The following is a 16,957-nucleotide window of genomic DNA, read 5'->3' as shown; positions in this document are numbered from 1 at the left end:
TTATTTGAGGTTAGCAGCATAATGTATGCAGTCTACTTGGGGGTGGGGAATATTTGCTCTCCAGTCATTGGTAGACTGCAGCTCCTATCACTGTATGGCATTGGCCATGCTGGTTAAAACTAATAAGGGTTGGCACCGAACAACTTCTGGAATGTCACATATGTGAATTACTTTGCAGTGAAGTCAGGTCACTGAAACATCTAACCCCAGTACAATTACTAATAGCCTTGCTAGGTTTCAGATTATGCATTTTCTCCTAATTTCTGCTACGTTTAAGTTTGTAAGTGCATCTGTTCGTGGGTTTTACCAGTGATCTTTATGAACCTTATGATTCTTACCTGGTAGTAGCTATCATTTCTAAGCTGAAGATAGTAAATCATATACACTTTAACACATTGCATGCCATTCAGTTCCAAAGACAGAATTTTTAGCTTAAATTTTAATGAACTTCAGCATGAAGTCATATTGCTTATTAATTTCCTACTGTGCCTTTACTTTTGTTTAATTTCATATCAAGTTACAAATGTGAACTACAAAACAGATACTTGACAATAGTAGGTTCTCATCTTTAACTCCATTTTATTAATGTCATACCTTTCTAGTGATATAAAAGCTGCCTTGGAACGAAGTCCCACAAATCTGTAGCTACAGCAAAGTAATTGGCTTCTCCAATGTAAGTGGCATCAAAATAAACATTCCTGCTTAATAAGGTGGGGGTCTGTTTTTTGATCCATCTGAGAAACAGGCCATTTTGTGGCTCTCACAGTAATCATTACATTCCTGTATTAAGTAGTTCATAACACCCCTGCTGGAAAAGAAATGGAAACTAACATAAGAAGAGCTGGCAATATTTATTTTAAAGCAGAAGCCTCAGCAACAGATAAGAATGGGTCAAACTCATTACATTATTAATATCAGCCTCTTCTCACCCTTTTATTTCTTCAATTCATTCATTTGCATCACAGCACAAATTCAGAAGGAAGCAAGGGATGAAATGCTTTCAAGTCTTTGGATTAATGCCATGGTTATATTAAAGCTGAAAGCATCCATTCCATTATGTAATAGTCCACTGAACATACTACATCATGAAGGTTATTTTACTTCTATGAGGTGAAGGGCAGCCCTCATGCACATGTAAGGGGCTGTACTTTCTGGTTGCTACAAATGGCATTTCCTTCCTGGAGCTTCAGTAAAATCATAGTAGTGATTACACATAACATTAGATGAAATATGTTTCCCCTTCAATCTGTAATGCAGTACTTCCTATAAGAAGAACAGAGTGATGGTGCATCAATGATTACAAGGAGGCAAAACAGTTTTTTCTGTTATGTGAGACTGAACATGTGTGTATATTTAGATCTGTAGAAAGAGTAAGTGCAAGAAAATATACATACGGACACTTCTGTAAAGTGGGTTATCCTCTACTTCCATCTTCTCCTGACTGGTCTCCTTATGCATTAAATCACAATTTGAATAATCCCCAGTCACCTTGGTTAGGGATGATTCACTGAACCACAATTGATCATAAACCTAGCACCGGTGTAGGACAGACTCTACAAGGGAAGGAGGTCAGGCACTTTGTATTTTGAGGATTCCAATCTGCCACTCACTTGATAAATCATAATTTGCCTTCAAATGTTTTTATTACCTAATGCAGCACTATAAATTAATCTCTTTCCCTAATAAAAACATTTACTAAATTCTTAACTTTGTCTATTCAGACTTCTTGTTTTGCATAAGAGAAACGTGGATCTGAGTAACGTTTGATCTGTATGTTTTCAGAGATGGGTTTTAGCATCTGCTGTTGTCCCGTCTGGTAATTGTAGTCTGTTGCAGACAGGATGTATTACTGGCTCTAAAATACAGATATGGCTATAGCCTGGTTTTTTAACATTTTCCTCTGCCATCCCAAAGAACTACTTCTCTGCTTCTTTTAAGACCTAAATAAGAAGTAGGCAATAGATAAATAGTAATCTGTTGGGGATTGCCTGATGGGTGGGGTTGAAGCAAATATTAGATCGGGTCAGAGCCAAAGAGTGATGGGAACACAAAGTATTTTTTTGATGTTCTTTTTCTCACTTGCAGAGAAGAAACTGATAACCTAATTAGAACTTACTTGTATGTATGGTGGGTGCGTAGATATGTTGAAATTACAGACTGTATGAAATTAGTCTAAGGGCTCTATGCAACATTAGAGTTGTAGGTTGCCCATCCCTGAACTAGTTTGGAGTTCTAGATATTATTATCTAACTGTGGAATTTGGAGTTATAGTTTATTCTCATGGTACAATATAATTTCATCTATCATCTGAGCGGTTTTCGTTTACTTATTTCAAGAATCCTAAGAGTTGAAACATGCTTATTAATTGGGGAGGACAAACCAGCTATCCTTCAGTTGGTCTCTCCCCCCCTGCCCCATTCAGATATAATCTGAATGGGATGTTGGTCCCAACAATAATAGTTATTACATTTTATCAGTGGGAATCTAAATTTGAAACTGCACAGAAAATGAAGAAGGGACAAGAAGATTCAGACTGATTGGGCAATGGGAAGAAAGTGCAAGTAGACAATATTCTAACAACTGAAGCTCATGCAAGGGCTGCTCCCCAGGCCTAGGTGTGAGAAGGTGCAGTTGCAATATGCAAGGCTGCTAAGATATGTTGACCTCAACACACAAACTCTGCAAAAGCTGATTTTTATTGGTCCAAAAATATATTATCTACGATAAAATAAACCTGCACATCAAGCTCGTACTTTAAGAAAAATAGATGATTTCACATGTTAGATCAGAAGCCACAGAATATTCTAACGGATACCGAAAGCTGAGTAAAATGTTGGTGTGTCTATGGTTCATCACTTTCAATGGAATCTGTATTGCAAAGTTACTTTTTCCCTCCCGTCATGCGCTCTCATGACTAATAATGGATTGGGGGTGTTTTCCCTATTCATTCATTGTTAGCTTGAAAAAGGACCCGATTCCAATTAAAAAAAAAATTGGCAGGCCATCTTGAGGGTTCAAGAATATGAAAATACTTTGAAAGGTTAGGTCCTTTTCTCTTTAACCTACCAATAAATATTATTTTAATCTCAGAAATTAATCTGGGTGAATGCATGAAGAGATTACCAGACTTCTGGCTCTCTCCTTCTCTCTCAGAGGATGGGGTATGGCAGTCAGGGTTCTGCAGGATCTTACTACCATGAAACGGTGAGGCCCTTTAGCCCTCTTTCCATTTTCATACTTCACCTCCATTTCCACCTTGGGCTTCAGCAAGTCTTGACATAATTCAAAAAGTGCTTTTATGATGGGAATAATAAAAGTAGCAGCAGCAGATCCATGAGTCATGATTCGTTCATTGTCTCTGGAAAGAAGATCTCTTGACATCGCCGAACCGTGTCCTGGGGAATAATAAAAGTAGCAGCAGCAGATCCATGAGTCATGATTCGTTCACTGTCTCTGGAAAGAAGATCTCTTGACATCGCCGAACCGTGTCCTGGGGAGAGTGGATACTATGTCCTACTGTCCGAGGATCATCGTAGATTTCATAATCATTCCCACCCTAAAGATATGAAGAGTGTTATTCCACCTGCTTTATGCTTTTTAAGTTCATGAGGCTGGAAGTGCTGTGACAATGGAAAAAAATATACACCCAGTCCTCCTGCCTCCATCGAGACAGGGTACCAGCCTCCACTTGGATTAGCCCATGCCAATCTGGATGTGCCAACTCCCTGGGCAAAGTTATAATACATTTAAAATCCATATTTGAGAAAGGCTACAAAGGGGCTTAAGAACCAGATTAAGCAAGAATAAAATTTGAACTACTACTGAAATGGAAGGAAGTCTTACTCTTCATAGCATGGTAAAAGGGCCTTACTGACTTCCCCCAGTTAGTTTGTGATACTTTTGAAAATGCATATTACTTTAATATTCTGCAATTCATCCACATACCACAGGTCACCACCTTGCTGGAACCCCTGCCCCACCACCATCCATAATGGACCTCAATGTTCCCCAAGCTTTGGTCTTCCCCACTTCTGTAGTCTGTAGAAGTGCTTGACTTTAGATACCGTGGTGGCTTGTGAAGTTCAACACATCTAGAGATAAACAATTTGGGAATAGCTGATGTATTTGATGGCAGAAGAGGGTTACACAATCAGTACAGAGTGCAAGATTCATTATGTCTATGTGATAATAATGTTGCCTGCTTAATTTTCCTCTTCCTTTATTTTCAGATTAGTTTACAATTCTGACCAAGAACAAAGTTTCTTTTGTGGAAGCCAGATCCTTTCTGAAATGCTTCAATGAAATGGAATCCTAATAGGGAGTAACAGGCCTATAGGTCAGACTGGGAAGTTAAACTTCAACTTGAAGGAGACTTTACTTACTCCAATGTGGTGCCCTTCAATGTGCTCCCCACCCACATTGTTTATTATTCCCAGATGGCATCACCCTTAGAACATGTTCATATGGAACACCTGAGTCTGGCACTAGGCACTACTAAGTGTTTTCCCCCTTCTTTGTTGTTAGCATTTGCCCTCCTTTCTTTGTTTTATATAATGGGATTAGCTACTTTGGATGGTACTCAAGCCACATTACAGCTGTCACTTTCTGCTTTTTTTCAACACTTCAAATAAAAATCTAAAGTGACCTGATCAAAGCTGAAGCCACCATTAACAGTGTGAGGGAAGATTTAGCCACCCACCATCCTTATTCTGTCTCCATTTCGTGCAAGCCCATGGAAGAGCTGAACAAAATGAAAAAAGAAAAGCTACGGAAGTCTTTTTTTTCCAGTGACTTTAATCTCTTCTCCAAAAAAGCAGGTTAGTCTCAAAGTAGCCCCCCCTTTTATGTTTCGATGAAACAGCCCATGGAAAAGAGTGACCCAACCATCAGAGCTTGTCTTGGGATACGCTTGCAAGACGTTTATAAACCTGGCTTTGTTGTACAAACAAGGCCTTGGTCGTGGCACTGGAAATTCTGGTCAGGGAAACATAGGACTCTTCAATTTGAAAACAGACAATGTCTGAGGCTCCCAAGTATGTCTACTGATGTTTTCAAACATTGAAATTATACTTTGAACATTGCAGAAAAGACACCTTTGAGCCAAGGTGGTAACTGGGCTCTGAGAAGAGCTTGTTCTCATAAGAAAAAAGGAAGCATTCTCTTCTGTCCTACACAGGTTGGGCTCTTGTCAAAAAGCAGGGGGTTTCCCATCATATACTTACAGGGGTTGTCTCATTTCCAAAGAAATGTATGACATCAAATCTCTCATCCTCAAGGATGTTGAGGCAATAGCGTTTGTCCCAGCCCTCCGGAAAGACATCAAAACTAATCATGCCACCTGCCAGGTTTAGAGAAAATTAAGTGAAAAAGAGATGATATTTTTTTAGGGTAAAATCCTTCCTTCACTATCCCTGGCATATGACAAAGTGCAGCTTTGTGCAAATAAAAAAATGTTACATCACACATGGATCTGCACTGCTGCTGTCTGCCTGATTCTCAGACACATTAATGTTAGAACTGAGGTTTCTATAGCAATGAGATGAAATGGCACCAGTGGTGGGCCCTCAGCTGAACACACAAACATGAAACAGTTGGTCTGAGTGCACATGATGTGCAGAGTTCAAGTACATTTCAGAAAAATATGTGAAATCATCTTGCTTAGCAATATGGCTAATGGAAGAAAGGATTCTTTTATCATGCTTTAGTACAGCTGGACTGCAAAAGGCACTCTTGTTTATCATGAGGTCAATATAACATGCATGGACATAGCAGATGCCTCACGTAATTCAATTTAACCCTAGCACGACAGGGAGCTTCTCCATGAGTACTTAGAGTATCATCTCTGCCACTTTGGCAGCCCAATGGTTGTATTCTACCTAAATCAGTCTGGCATGCTGGTAACAGGAATAGCAGGAGCCACCACTACCATAAGGAATGGTGTCTCTTGCTAGCAGCACAGGAAGAGATTAAATAATATCTCCTTTTGCTGGGGCATCAGTGACGCTATTCATAGATTAGCCAAGTGAAAAACTGATACAAAGAGGTAGAGAATGTGCAAAACTTCCACTTGCATGAAAAACTTACCTGAGTACAACTCTTTCTTCCTTCCAAGAATGCCTTAGCATTCTTGTGACATCCTTTCGGTTATTTGAAGAATGCTCTCATATTCCCCCTCAGTCTTCCCTTCTCAAGGCTAAATACTGTATGTCCTGCTTCTTCAATCTCTCTTAATGGGGCTCAATGTCCAGTCCCCTTAACATCTCCATTGCCTTTCTCTAAAACTTAAAATGTGGTGCCAGAGCAATGTAGGAATGGGATCTGACCAAAGTATAGCCATTATTCCCTGTGATTTGGAAACTTCAATTGATGCAAACTAAAACTGTACTTACCTTTCCTGCAGTCACACATCATTTTATATTCACCAAGAAAAACACCTGCCTGCTTTAAATAGAATTTGATTTTTATTTTCCAAATCCCACCCAAAATAAAATGCACTAAAAAGCATCCAAAATGACTGAGAAATTTCTTATGCTCACCTCGGGAAAATCGCAGCCCCTTGCCTGCAAACTCCCTCTGCAGAGCTGCTACAAATTTCTCTCGTATCTTTTCTTTCTACAGTGGAGGCAACCAAAAGCGTGAAAAGAGACACTTCAGTTATTTTTATTTATCAGATTTCACTTTTTTCTCCACAGAAACCAGTGCAAAGAGGTGTTCCAGCAAACGGTCAGATTAATCTTCTTGTATGGCTTCAGCTTCCAGGCATAATATGTCCTATTCAGAAAAGCTACAAATATAGATTTACACACCCCCTTACCCAAGATATCACTGGAATCCTAAAGCCATTGTGTATAATAAAAACATCCCCATTGAGAACCCATTGGGCAGCCTGATACTCCTACCTTGTCCAGCTCAGAAAATTCTATTCGTTCCTCCAAGCTGCAGCTTCGACCAATGGGAGAGATGTTCAACATTCCATTGCGAAATTCTATGAATGTTCCCCTTTGTATATTTGGAGGAGAAAGAAGAAACTTGAATATATGATAGGAAGGCAGGACTGTAGATTTGCAGAGGCTTAAAATCTCTTGAGGTTAAAGCAAAGGTGTGTAACCCATGGCCTAAAGATGGCATCCAGCCTCTGCCAACCACCCTATTTGAGAATCCCTAGCATTTCAAATTGAGTGCTAATATAGTTCCATTTCAGTGACACATTTTTAAAAGACAGATTAAGGATAGGAATAGGAGCAGGAAACTTCTGGAAGGCCAACTACTCCTATTTCTATCCTCATTACCCCTTCCCCCCCCGCACACATGCCAAATAGCCATTGGAGGGTGGCAATGGGAATGGGAGTTAAACTACTTCTAATTCACCCTTAATCCCTCCCAAATCTCAAACACAGCCCAAAATTGCCTGAAAAAATACGGACTTTCGTGTTTTTTTTTTAGGGCTCAGGCAGATTGAAGGGTCTTTTATTCCTATGCCCACACTTAAAAGCAACTCCCTATCAATATAGGCTGAAATATTTCAACACTCATCTTTAAGATCATGCCTCCATGTCTCTCAACAGTCTCCTGTGAAGTGTAGGAGGGTGAATATGACACCCCCCCCCAAGATTATCTGAGATGGTTTAATCTACAGGAAATATTCTGACTACTTCCAAATTAGGGAGGAAGATTAAAGAATTTCTTCTCAATATGTTACTCAACTATACAATTTGTTACAAATTCTAACAAAATGGCTAAATAATTATAAGAAAATGGGGAAAGCTTTATTTGTGGACAAAATTATTCCTTGTCTGGGAGCAGAAAGCTGGGCATTTTTTTTCTTTTCCTACGATCATAATGCCATGCATTACGTGGTGAAATAGAATCTTCATATATCAATTTAAGGAAAGTACATTACCGTTTTTTAGGCAACTTTAGAAGTGCCATGTAATTAAGGCAGAAGTTGATCAGCTCTTGCAAAAGTTCCTCTCCAAGATGGTTCTGGATAGCCTATTGAACAAAGGATATAATGGGCAAAAATTATCCTTGTAACAGATAGCAGCAAATGGTTTCACTATATGTTAATTAGAAATAAAGGAGGAGGGTGCCAAAATGAGTAGAGATCAAAGTAGGTAAAATCTTAAAATGTTGCTCAATGAATATTATTTCATGATGTAAAACATTGGATACAATTTTATCTTCTGCAGAGGTAATAAAATAAATGACATTTCTAGATTGTCATCTCTGTATGAAGAGGATTGGGAGGAAAATAATAATCTTAGAACAGCCTCATTTGTCTTGGTGTCCTCCAAATGCATTAGAGCTATAATTTTCAGGAATCCCAACCATTTCTAAGAGTTACACATTTGGAGGATGTCAGATCAGGAAATGTTGCCTTATATTACACTATGGTATATTACACTATGAAATAATATTTTTCAAGCATCACCACTGAGATTTTGCTTTCCCCTTTTGAGGTTTATTAAAGGTCATGCAATCAGTGGTCATCCAGAGATAACTGAGTTTCAATTCCTAGCAAACTAAGTCAGCATAAGCAACAGTGAAGGCTGGTGGAAATAGCAATTCAGCAACAAAAATTATCCTCTTTTTTTTACAGGGTTATTCTTTTTTTCAGATTCCTATGTGAACCAGATGGGTTGAAAGGGCTTTGGATACAACCTTCTCCCCATGAATGACTTGGTGTGAAAAGGAATGGCAGGAGAATATTTGCAGCATTGATGGATAAACACAAAGAGGCTGGCCCTACCTGCTTGGAGACTAGTTGCCCATTCTTGTATTGCACAGTGCCATTTTCTGCAAAGACGTAATCAAACTTGTTGATGACTGTTGGAAATGTTGTTTGTTCCCAAATGTTCCCAAATGTTGTTGGGAGAGTGGAGACATTGAGAAAAAAAGCAATGGAAGAGAAATGAGTCAAATATTAATGCAACTCTCTCAAACTTCTCTTAAAAAGTTGTGCAAACAGTGATGCTCATTAATAATTTTAGGAGTGCTAAACTGGCAGACAGCAGTACATCCCTTTAAATTGTTAGTTCTCACCTTTCTTTGGAAGGAAGGATTCAGAATCTGATATCGTACTGTACAATATTTGTTACTGAGAATATGATGACTATGTGGAACACAGAATAACTATTCCATTTTTTTCCTGCACTGGATGTAGCTTACATTTGGTGAAATTCCACTAACTTAATGAACTATCTGGAAACATGGACTGGAAAGCAATATGTTCCTTTCATGCAAATTTATGTAAGCATGAAATATTAACATTTTCCAGCCTTACTCAGATTGCTGCAGGCTACAGGTGGGGGATTGATTGCTTATTACAGAAATAAAACTCCTTTCTCTGTTCTGAAAGATACTTTGTCCATAAGGGTCCAAATTGCAAGTTTTTGTTGTTTCCTAAATCCCTGCATCCTGGAGCGTTTCTGTGCTTGATTTATTCTCCTGGGTTTTCTTGTTATGTATGCACAACTGGACATTTAAGCTTAGAGCTTGCTGCATAAGTTCTGGGAAAGAGTATAGGAAGATATCTTGCAATGTTGCTCCTGTCCCAGATACCCTTAAAACTCAATTGATTTTCCTGCTTTGTTCTATGATTTTCAAGTGTTTGAATAGGGAGGAATGGCCAGTCTCCTGGCTGAGACTCTTAAAGAGTAAATTAAAGTAATAACTTGTCCAGAAGGATAGTTACAGCAGCCTTGCCCCAGGAGAACTCACCACAAGTTTCCATTTTGTTTGAATTATATTTCAATAACATGATTTGACACTAATATGCAGCAACTCCATCAATGTCCAACCAATAATAAGAAAACTATAATATAAAAATTAAGTGAGAGAAAATAAATAAATATACTTACCTTCATCTCCTTCTCCAAGCTGTTCTGCTATTTTGGAGTAGTCTGAGCCTCCAACCACCCCAATCATCACTCGTTTACGTAGCTCTTGAAGAAATTCTGCTACTTCAGGCTCAATTTTCTGAAGGAAACAGAGAAGAAGAGATTCTTATGGAAAAGCTATAGATAGCAGCACGGTGATATTACAGAGCAGACACATGCACAAAACTCTGAATCCTGTGTATCTTAAAATCTATCTAGTTCATCATGGTGGCAGAAGCATTCGTAAGCCAGGGCAATGGATGTTTAAAATCACCAGATAGATTGTAGTCAGTAGGCAAAAAACCAAATCAAACAAAACCAAAAAACTAGAAAACCTTATATAGCAATGCTGGGAGATCAATAAAATGTAAGAAGTTTGGACCGTCCAGGGAAAGGAGATTGGAAATGTACACTCAATTCCTCCTCCTGGTCATATTTCTTCCTCAGAACAACCTGATCTTTCTTTTATAAACAACACCAGACATTGCTGCCTTATATAGGTCTCATTTACTATTCTATCATGATTTTTATTGCTTCAGGTCAATGATTTTTGCTTTTCGGACTTGGGGAATAACAGGTTAGTAATGAGGACATTTTCTTTCTAAATGATGGCTGGGGTGGTGGTAGTGATGTGCTGGCCACCTTGATAAAGAGCCAGATACTGCTTTAATTGTCCAAGTGTTTTGTTTTTCAGAGCTTGACCTGAACTGGAAAATTACATTTAGATTGAATGCAACAAAATGTTTCCACAGCATTCCTCCCAGTTTGTTCCTACACTCTGGAATTGACTCCCCCTTGAATTACATCAGCAGCCTGACCCCTTGAATTTGAAGGCACAAAAGAAACCCACACCCCATCAGCCCTTCAAGGTAGACCAGGAAACCAAAGCTATGAATACTAATACTACTTTTGTTATAAGGTTACAGTAACAAAATATTGCAGGTCTGAATTATCTACAAGAGAACAGGGGAGGGTCAAGCCTGAGATGCCTTCTCAAATTACATTTCTGCCTTGGACTCAAATGGCTGACCATTGTCCTCGTTGCAGCTCTTCCTCCTGTCTCTCAAAGTTAGTCTTACTGCCCATTACATCCCCTTGCACATCTGCCACGCGAAGTACAACAGGCCAAGATACACTTTCTAAAAATTAATTCCCAAGCAGGGGCACTTTAGGACTGTGGAGGTAAACTTCAGAGTAGGATGGTTGAGCAAAGTAACTGAAAGTAGGGCAAAAGGATTTAAATTCACTAGCAAAGTCCACATATTGTATCTCTGGTTAGGGTTGGGAATGACTTGTGCTCAAAATACTGGAGATGCTGAAATCCTCCATAGGCAAATGGATCAATGGCTTGACTCACACAGCTTCCCAAGTTCTTACTATAAGTCCCTTATTATTCACCAGGTTTGGGATCCAACCTTATACCTAACTTTAGCTCAAAGTTTTTATAACTATATGGGCAATGGGCAAGGCATCTGGTTAGAGAATTATCCATAATTAGGTAAATAATCCTTAATAATACATTAAAAATCCACTCCTCTCCTGCATGATTTAAGTTGTGGTAAGAGAAACAGATTTAATTTCACTATAAGAAAGTGGATGAAGGAGTTAGGGCATGCAAATAAAGAAATCTAAATAGTCCTTGGGGGTTAGAAAAAAAAATCTCCAGTGACAAATGCAAAGCCCACTCTGATCTAGATATGCCCTACATTGTTCCACTATAAATAACCTGATACTTGAATGAACACAGTGATTGCAAAGCAAATATTATAGGACCTCCTTCTTTAATCAGGATGTCACAATGCAGCAAATTCAGAGATAAAGAAATGGAATGAGGAAGAAATCATGCATTGAGCAGGGCTGGATATCTAAATGGCCCTTCCAACTTTCAATCATGATACCAAAATTGGTTACAGCTACTGCTAGCTCTGCCATACAGCTGAATGGATTAAAATTCTAACCATAATACATATGGAAAAAAAGTCACTGAAGGAATGATGTTTGCAGTAGCTTCAAGACAGACAAAAGGAATTAAGCTTTCATACAATGCAGACTTTTATGGAACTCAATAGTCTGGCCACTAGTTAATGGAACACAAGTCTAGAATGGAGCCATAATGGCTATAAATCTCCACGCGTGCAATACTTAGGATAGATATTAAATGGTCAGCCCCATTCTAGTACCCTCCAAATGTTTGCACTTGCACCACATCCTAGGTTATATTGTTCCCAGCTAACATTGCTCTGATACGGGGATTTCTGGATACATTTTGCTGATCATTTTTGGGAGACAGTGGCGCTATCTATCCTATACAAGCCAATAAAGTGGTAACCCCCCGCCCGTGCTCAATGGGGGCTTGAGTCCGCTTCAGCTGAAAACGGCGGGACTTATTCCCGAGCAAAGTGTTCCGGATTTAGCCTCCTCAATCTGAGCCGCTTGTCCTCCTTACGATTCTTACATAAGCGGTGCCGAATGGAAATGTTTTGAAAAGCCCATCCCGGGCAGCCCCGCAGCTTCTCTGCGTACGTGACGGCAGCTGAACTCCAGCACCACATCTCTCGCAATCGCCTCGCATCAGAGTCTCAAAGGGCGGGAAAGAGGAAGAAGGCGAGGAGAAGCGTCGCTTTTCCCGCTGGACTCGCCTCGGGCGTCCTGGGTTCAGGCTCCGACCCAGATGGCGCCACTGCTGTGCTCTACGCTTCAGGGTCCCGCCCCACTGCCCAGGCTTCCGGGATCCCCCGGTCCCCATTCATTCTGCAAGGTATTCAAGGACGAGCCGAGGACGATCGCGAAAGGCGGAGGGATGGGGGAGAGGGTTCCCCATCCAGTTACCTGCCGAGGCTGGGTGAGGGTCCCATCCACGTCAAAGAGGCAGAGAATGCGCAGCGGACTCCCGGGGGTCTCGGTGGCAGCCATGGCAGGGCCACCCCGCTTTCCTCGCTCGGCGGCCGAACTCCTCAGCAGGGACGAGGCTGCGATCTGCCGGAGGCGTCGGCCCGCGGAGGAACCAATTAGGGCGACCAGAGCTGCTCATGTGATTCCTGGAAACCGGCTGGCAACACGTCCGGGCCTGGCTGAGGGCTGCGAAGGATTCGCGGCGGTTTCTCACGCTGAACGGTCGCAGGGAAGCTTGGCTGATCCTTAGGAAACCTGAGGCCGGATTCTCAAGACAGGGATAGGTCCTGTAAGTCAAGATTCTGGCGGCCCTCGCAGGCGCGGAAAGGGGCTGCCCACCCTCTCCGTATGTCCTCTTAACTGAGTGAACACGTATCTCTATGAATGGGATAGTCACATGCGATTTTACTTGGATGGGCGTTTACAAATATGTACGCGCTCGTGTGTATGAATGGATGAAAGGCTATACGTTTGAGACTTCTTACGTGCGGGGGATGGCTTGACCACGCCTACTGAGATCACAGGTCCTGCCCACTTTCGGCTCCAGCCGCATCCATTAGCGATGCCCCACAGCGATACGCAGTTACAAATTCAGTGTAAACTAATACAAATAAATAATAAGCAGCATAGAAAAATTGTTGGAATGTGTAGTGCTTTCAGGGTTGTGTACTGTTTACAGGAATAGTTCATTCATGCTGATTAATTAGCGAACTCCTAGAGCATTTCATTTTCAGTTACTAATTAGATCATCAATACTTGTAAGCTGGATAACATTATTGTAGATCAAAGCCCTGAAATTGGTCAGACAGGAACATTTGCCACAAATGTTGCCCTTGCAGAGTCATTGTGTATACATCTGCATCTTTCAGTGTACATAAAATGAAATCATAACTATGGAAGAAAAATTCAAAATATACAATGGGATAATACCTTTATTAGGATCCACCAAAAGGTGACAAAAGTGTGTTACATTCTTATTCGACCCACCGTATTGTACATTTTTGGATTTTTTTCTTTCTTGGCAAAATGTTGCACTAGAAGGTAGAAGGCAACGGCGGTGCCTTAGAATTATTATTCCAATTTTAAAAAGCATTTGTCAAGGAAGTTCACTAAATTAATATTCCACATTATAGCATGCTATTGTCGAAGAATTTTCCATTGTCTTGAGAAACATAGTGAACTGCAGGGAAGTTTAAAAAAATGAAACAAATTCATAGACAGCATACTGAAACACAGATAAAGCTAAAGATACTGAGCTGAACTCAGATCTTGGTAAATGGATCAATGCAGTTGCTTTGCTTCCAATATCTGTGCCATCTAGAACATAGCAAGTCTTCATGCTAAATTTCCTGTTTAATAATTTCTCTGGGCAAAGACAGAAAATCATTATATACCACTTAATTATCTTTGCTGAAAATAACATTAGGAAGTTCTAACTTTTTATTTAAAAGATCAGTTCATCAAGTCTGCAATTAATGTGGACATGAAAATCATCCAGTTGGATCTGGTGGCTGCGTTTGATCGTGTGACATGGTGTTCATTGATCTGAAACTCAGACCCTGCACCTGTGGGAAAACGCTAGGATGAAGAAGTTCATCAAGCCTGCAAACATTGCCTTAAAATGTGAAGCTTTAAATTTTTGGGACTGACCCCTAAAAAACCAAGTGTAAGCTACTATTTACAGCAAGGATGCATTATAACTATTTTAAACCTATCAATTGATATTTATTCCTCTTTAATTAAGGTATGTGTTTGGCAGATAGTCAATAACAGTCCCTGATGAATATGAATGTGTGTGGTAACCAGCAGCTTAATGACAAACCCTGGTCCCTTTGCTCCTCTGTAACCTAGGAGAGACAAACAAACCATGTTTATCACTTTTATGTAGAAGACCCAAGATTATATAAAGATGTATGAAGGTTGGCTTTACTCCCTGCTACCATATCCTGGGCTATAACTATCATTTAATGATGCAAAAGAAAGAACAGAATCTGCAAGGTGAGTTTAATATTTGATATGTCTGTAAACACACCACCTGCTGTGAAAGCAGAAGATGGGATGAACTTATTAAAAGGAAGAATAGTAGATTCAGAGAAGACGGAAGCCCTTCTTGAAGGAAGGAGTGGTGCAACCTTTCCTTTTTAAAACAGCCCTTTTTCAAAAATGTGTGATTATTGTTGAAGAGTGGCAAAAACTTTAGAGCATGTGTATACTTCTGTGGTTTCTGGAACAAACCCATGTTTTCTAGACACATTTCTGTAGAGTTTCTGGTCCAGTTTTGGCATGGAAACTCCCCTGATAGAAGATTTTTCTTGGATAAACTAATGTATTGATTGTTTCTGATACAACTGACTGCAGTGTTCTCCTGAGTCACCCATATGAGTTGTGAATTGGAAACATGGTTCCAATATGGGGTGGTTTTGTTCCTATTGTATGGAGGTACCAGAGGTAGTTTTGAGAACCTGTGACATTTGTGCTGTGAGATCCCCCAGTCTCCATCTTGGTTCTTATGTTTGCTTGCTTGCTTATTAATTTATAGAACTATGTCCCTTTTACCCAGAAGGGTACTCACTATCTTATGGAAGAGATCATCAGGTGGCTCGTATTGTGTTAAACAATCGGTTCTATTCCTCCAGAACATCTATTGCCCTAAAAATGGTATCTGTGCAAGTTCAGATCAACAGCAGCTTACTTAATATGGGCCAATTATGTGGAAATTCAAACACAAAGCCAAACTGAGTTATCAGGTTTAAATAATTGCTCTAAAGTATCTCACATTTTAGCACTGTAATTAAAATGTATTTTAATTACAGTGCTAAAATGTGAGATACTTTAGATTAACAACATCATCATGGTATTCACCTTTTCAACTCCTAAAGCAAATTCTTAATATACTTACCACTTTGCCATTCATATAATCTGCCAAAATTAAGTCATTTGGACATGAATGCTATTCATAATTCCTAGAAATGTCTGGATAATTATGGATAAAATATTTTTAATTAATGAATATACTAATTTTTACTGTGTTAACATACTGATTTAAGATATACTGAATCTTAATATATGGCTGTTGAATACTATGTTGGTAAACGAGAAAATAATAGCCATGGAAGATATAATGCTGAATTACCAGCATAACCTAGCATTTATTGCAAGGATTTAGACTGATCAGGGATATGGGATGAAGTTAATTTATTTGTGTTCACTAGGGTTCTTGATTAGTTCCAATGGGCTGTAAGGCAGGATTATAGTTTTTGCATTTATATCCTACTGCAATCTGAATTGATTTGGATTAAATAATTCAGGGGTGGACTGCACGTAGACTCTCAAGAGATAGGAAGAAAAGGATCGGTGGGCTGCAAAGGCAGCCGCACTAGCATCTCTTTGCCTAAGCTTACAGGTTTGACTGGTTTCCATAATAACCCTGTATCCTTCTCAAATGAGATAACATCATTTTAGATCACAATCACAATGTGATGAATTTAGTTGGCAGGAAAAATGTGATCCTTCAAAGGATGAACTGGTTGTGCTCATTGGGATTTATCAATGCTGCTACCTTATACGTAGGGCTTATGTAAGCTGCCTGCCTGCATGGCTGCTGCTGTCTTTACGGTTTACCTGTTGACTAACTGCCAGGTGATGTGTATACAACTGCACATGGGTGTGCATGTTGATATACTTACACACATATGTGGAGCCTCTGCCTACCAACTGGCCCTGGTAAAACCTTCAGGGATGAAATGTTTGTTCTGAGCGGGTTCTGTTAGAATGGTCCAACTCCAGAGATTGAAAAATGAAAACAGATCACAAGTACCTTTGCCTGAAGCTCTGGGAGTAACAATAGCGAGGATAAGCCATAAAATACTGTTCAGCGGAGCTGTTCCAAGTGAGGAGGGCCTTTGATATTCTGGTCTCTAAGGGAAAATGGACTTGTTGCCCCTAGGAATTGTTCAGTACATGATTCAAATCTGAACATCAGATAAGTTACAGAATTCTGAGAAACTCTGCAGTTTCCATTTGTTATATAGAATTATGAAAATATTTTTCCCCACTGAATGTAGCACATATATTCTGAAACTGCCTTGTTTTACATTGGCTTTCTCTGATGTCTGGCTCCAACATATCAAAAGTACCCTGAAAGAGAATGTTCTTTGCCTGATATTGGCAAAACAGTCAGGAAATTC

At 39.7% G+C, this 16,957-nt stretch overlaps 1 protein-coding gene across 2 annotated transcripts; it reads right to left on the bottom strand.

Moving 5' to 3' along the window:
- Positions 1 to 238: 238 nt before the first annotated feature.
- On the bottom strand, positions 239 to 12,846 carry PMM1 (phosphomannomutase 1). 2 transcript variants are annotated; one of them, XM_007425692.4, is made up of 8 exons: positions 12,708 to 12,846; positions 9,861 to 9,978; positions 8,750 to 8,826; positions 7,901 to 7,992; positions 6,900 to 6,999; positions 6,537 to 6,612; positions 5,223 to 5,338; positions 239 to 3,556 (listed from the first exon to the last, which is right to left on the bottom strand). In XM_007425692.4, the coding sequence occupies exons 1-8, from the start codon at positions 12,789 to 12,791 to the stop codon at positions 3,434 to 3,436; spliced, it is 786 nt and encodes a 261-aa protein (XP_007425754.1). In that variant the 5' UTR covers positions 12,792 to 12,846; the 3' UTR covers positions 239 to 3,433. The 2 variants fall into 2 exon arrangements, with proteins under 2 accessions (XP_007425754.1, XP_025020855.1); XM_025165087.2 differs by lacking the exon at positions 239 to 3,556 and adding an exon at positions 3,564 to 4,091.
- Between the last annotated feature and the right edge of the window lie 4,111 nt (positions 12,847 to 16,957).

The sequence above is a fragment of the Python bivittatus genome, unplaced genomic scaffold (genome assembly GCF_059951505.1).
Source record: "Python bivittatus isolate LINGU-HERP-01145 unplaced genomic scaffold, Pbiv_v1 ctg000330_np1212, whole genome shotgun sequence".
NCBI lineage: Eukaryota > Metazoa > Chordata > Lepidosauria > Squamata > Pythonidae > Python > Python bivittatus.
Note: the sequence above shows the minus strand (reverse complement) of the source record. Positions and strands in the feature narration are given on the sequence as shown.

Bases quoted from the DNA above. Each gene is read 5' to 3' on its own strand.
- PMM1 (XM_007425692.4), bottom strand. From the start codon at position 12,791: ATGGCTGCCACCGAGACCCCCGGGAGTCCGCTGCGCATTCTCTGCCTC. The intron at 7,993-8,749 runs GTAGGGCCAGCC...TTTGTTCAATAG, and splicing joins GGCAACTAGTCTCCAAGCAG to GCTATCCAGAACCATCTTGG. The intron at 5,339-6,536 runs GTGAGCATAAGA...TAAACCTGGCAG, and splicing joins GGGGCTGCGATTTTCCCGAG to GTGGCATGATTAGTTTTGAT.